General features: G+C 36.6%; 1 protein-coding gene and 1 pseudogene across 1 annotated transcript in view; one reads left to right on the plus strand and one right to left on the minus strand.

Moving 5' to 3' along the window:
- The window catches only part of LOC110582594, a 5,240-nt pseudogene extending 3,898 nt beyond the window's left edge, over positions 1-1,342 (minus strand).
- The window catches only part of ATP13A4 (ATPase 13A4), a 130,645-nt gene that overhangs the window by 116,152 nt on the left and 10,989 nt on the right, over positions 1-3,504 (plus strand). Inside the window, exon 26 of the mRNA XM_021692496.1 lies at positions 2,474-2,645. Within this exon, the coding sequence (XP_021548171.1) occupies positions 2,474-2,645 (172 nt within the window). The remainder of the gene's footprint in view (positions 1-2,473; positions 2,646-3,504) is intronic.

The following is a 3,504-nucleotide window of genomic DNA, read 5'->3' on the forward strand; positions in this document are numbered from 1 at the left end:
TTCTTTCTTTCTTTCTTTCTTTCTTTCTTTCTTTCTTTCTTTCTTTCAACAGCCTAAGTAGGAGTTTATTTTTTTTAAGTAAGCTCTATGCTCAGTGTGGGGTTCAAACTAATGATTCCGAGATCAAGACTACATGCTCTCCCCACTGAGCCAGCTGGGTGCCCCTCTAGTTACTTTCTTGTGTATTCTTTGGGATTCCCAATATACAGGATTATGTCACTTGTGAATAGAGATAGTTTTACTTCTTCCTTCCAATTTGGATGACTTTAATTCTTTTCCTTTTCTAATTGCTCTGGATAGAACTTTCAGTACAATGTTGAATAGCAGTCATGAAATGGGCATTCTTGTCTTGTTCCTATCTTAGGGGGAAAGCTCTCAGCCTTTCACCCTTGGATATGATGCTAGCTCTGACATAACTTGTAATCATGGGGATTTCATGTAGCATCCTAAATTTATAATAATCTACTTTGAATTGATACCTTAACTTTAATAGCATGCAGAACGCTGCTACTTCACAACTCTGTCTCCTCCTTTTACATTGTTGTTGCCACAAATTACATCTTTATCCATTGTGTGCCCAACAACATAGATATATAATTATTTTTTATGTATTGTATTTTAAACCATGTAGGAATAAAAAGTAGAATTAAAAACCAAAAATAAAATAAAAGAGTCTTTTATATTTGCTCAAATAGTTACTTCTACTGGACAAAATGAAGTGTCAATGAAGAAGTAGAAATTATAAAAAAGGATTCTTTAAAAAGACTTTCTTTTGGCTCTTTTTCATATTTTCTATTTCTTTATTGACATTTTCATTTTGTTCATACATTGCTTCCTGATTTCTTTGAGCATATTTGAAACAGTTGTTTTAAAGTCTTTGTCCAATACGTCCAATGCCCAGGCTTCCTCAGAGATGATTTCTGTCAATTTATTTTGTTCCATTGAATATTATAGTGTCATACTCTGGAAATCAGATTTACCCCCTTCCCTAGGGCTTGATGGTTTTTGTTTTGCTATTTTTTGAAGACTATCAGAGTCCATTTGTTTAGTGACTTCCCCAAACTATTTTTGCAGACTGTATCAGTTATTACATGTGGTCAATGAAATCTCTGTTCCTTTGGTTTTTGCTCAGGTAGTGTTTTGATTGAGATTTTTCTCGACCTCCATGATTTTAAAACCATGAACAAAGAAGAACCTCTCACCGTCTTTGCAGATTTATTCTGTGCTTGGGCACTTCAACACTTAGCCAGGCTTGCACTGAGTACAAAGATCATCCAGAGCTGAAAACTGAGGGGCTGTTCTGGTCTTTTCTGAGCATGTATCTTACCTTAGGTGTGTGCATGGCTTCCTATAGTCCCCAATATACGCAGGTGCTTTTGAATGCCATAATTTCCGGAAAACTTTCTTTAGCTTTTCTTTATTTTGGCTGTTATTTTATGTCTCAACTGTAACCTTTTGCCCCAGGTGATTGTGGGTAGTTGGTTAGGCTTACAATGTTTTCAAGTAGTGTATGTTGCTGTCCTGAGTTAAATTTTGCATTAGGTGAGAGAGATGAGCACCTTGCACCAGTCCTTCAGGTAACCCCCAACAGATTAGAACAGACCTACACAATAATTTGTGATAAAGTCTGCTCTTTTCCTCCTGTGACCAGACACCAGAGTCCTCTCCACATTAGGAGTGTGAACAACCAACTTTGAGGTTGCCACTGAGCTGAAGAAGGGTATGGCAAGGGCAAGTAAAAATGACACAGAACCTTCCTACCATTTTTAAGCTGCCTTTTTTTTTTTTTGATTTAGCATACGTTTGATTGCTATAAGCCTTTATTTTTCAGAGTTCTGATGAAGTTAGTTTTGACAGTTTCTGCTTGTTTTTTGATGTTTCTGTGGAAGGATGGGAACTTGGAGCTGCTTGCTCTGCCATTTTTCTGATATCACTCCTCATTTTGTCATTGAATATTTTAAAGCATTACTTCTAAGTGACTGTGTGTTGTTTCATTATATAGATGTACCATAATTTACTGTAAATGATGCAGTAATGAACATCTTTCTATACCTCTGAATTTTTTAGCTTAGGTAAATTTCCAGGAATGACCATGTCAAATGTTATGAACAATTTTCAATCTTTTCATATTTATTGTCAAATTGCCTGGCAGAAGGTTTGTGTCAATGTACATTCCCATAAGCTGTGTACGAGAGTATGCATTTCATCATGCCCTCACCTATAATTTGGTGGCCTTTTCTCATTTAATAGGCAAAAATAAAAGTGTCTCATGATTGTTCTGTCTGCTCTCTTAGGAATTTCTCATATGACTTGAGTTGGAGTCCATTTGTTATTTTGTTCCCTCAAAAAAATGATGTACTTCAGTTTGTCGATTTGCTTGGATGTGTGGGCCCAAGAAGTTACACTGTTCTTCTGATGAAGAATAGAACATTTTCCTGCTCTCACAAATATAAAACTTGAATTTATTTTGTAGTGAACTTGAATGGTGCCTACCCCAAGCTGGTGCCTTTCAGGCCTGCAGGACGGCTGATCTCCCCACCTCTGCTGCTCTCTGTGATTTTCAACATTCTTCTCAGCCTGGCTATGCACATTGTGGGCTTCATTCTGGTTCAGAGGCAGCCTTGGTATTCCATGGAGATGCACAGGTACTATCAAAGCCCCAATTCCAACATCTCACATTCTAATTTCTATCAAATATCATTTGGCCCTTATGACAGGAAACAAATGGTTCTTCATTCTTCTAGAAGCATTGGCTTCTTTAAGTCCCTTGGGAAAATTTCCAGTGATCTTCTCTTCCCTGTAGCACAGTTTGAGAATATCATTCTTTGGCACTTACCTTTGCCTGTCTTGTGTCATGATGATCTATGACCATCTTTTATATCTAGGGTGACCATGCATTATAGTTTGCCCAGTCAGCCCCACTTTAAGCCTGATATAACAATGAACTTATGTGTAATTAATTAATTAATTACTGAAGTATAACTGGCATACAATGTTATATTAGTTTCAGGTGTACAAGCTATCGATTTGGCAATTCTGTACATCATTCAGTGCTTACCATGATAAGTGGTAACCATCTGTCACCATATGTTACTATGATATTAGTGATTATCATATGCTGTACTTTGCATCCCTGTGACTTATTCACTTGTAACTGGAAGTTTGTACATCTTAATCCCCTTTATCTATTTTCCCCGTCCCCCCCCACTCATGTCTCCTCTGGTAACCAGTTTTTCTGATGATATTTGTCTTTTCCTTTCACATTCAAATCTGTTCTTATTGTATGACAAATTATATGGTCACCCTATTTATAAATGTTTAGAGATCTTAAGCGATGAGAGGGAAGAATCATGGCTTACTCACGTCTTTCCCACATAGCCAAAATACACATGATGGTTGTCCAATTTATTGAATATATAACTTGCTTATCTAGCTATCCCCTATCTATCTATCTATCATCTATCTATCTATCTATCTATCTATCTATCTATCTATCTATCTATC

Source organism: Neomonachus schauinslandi, chromosome 1, assembly GCF_002201575.2.
Source record: "Neomonachus schauinslandi chromosome 1, ASM220157v2, whole genome shotgun sequence".
NCBI lineage: Eukaryota > Metazoa > Chordata > Mammalia > Carnivora > Phocidae > Neomonachus > Neomonachus schauinslandi.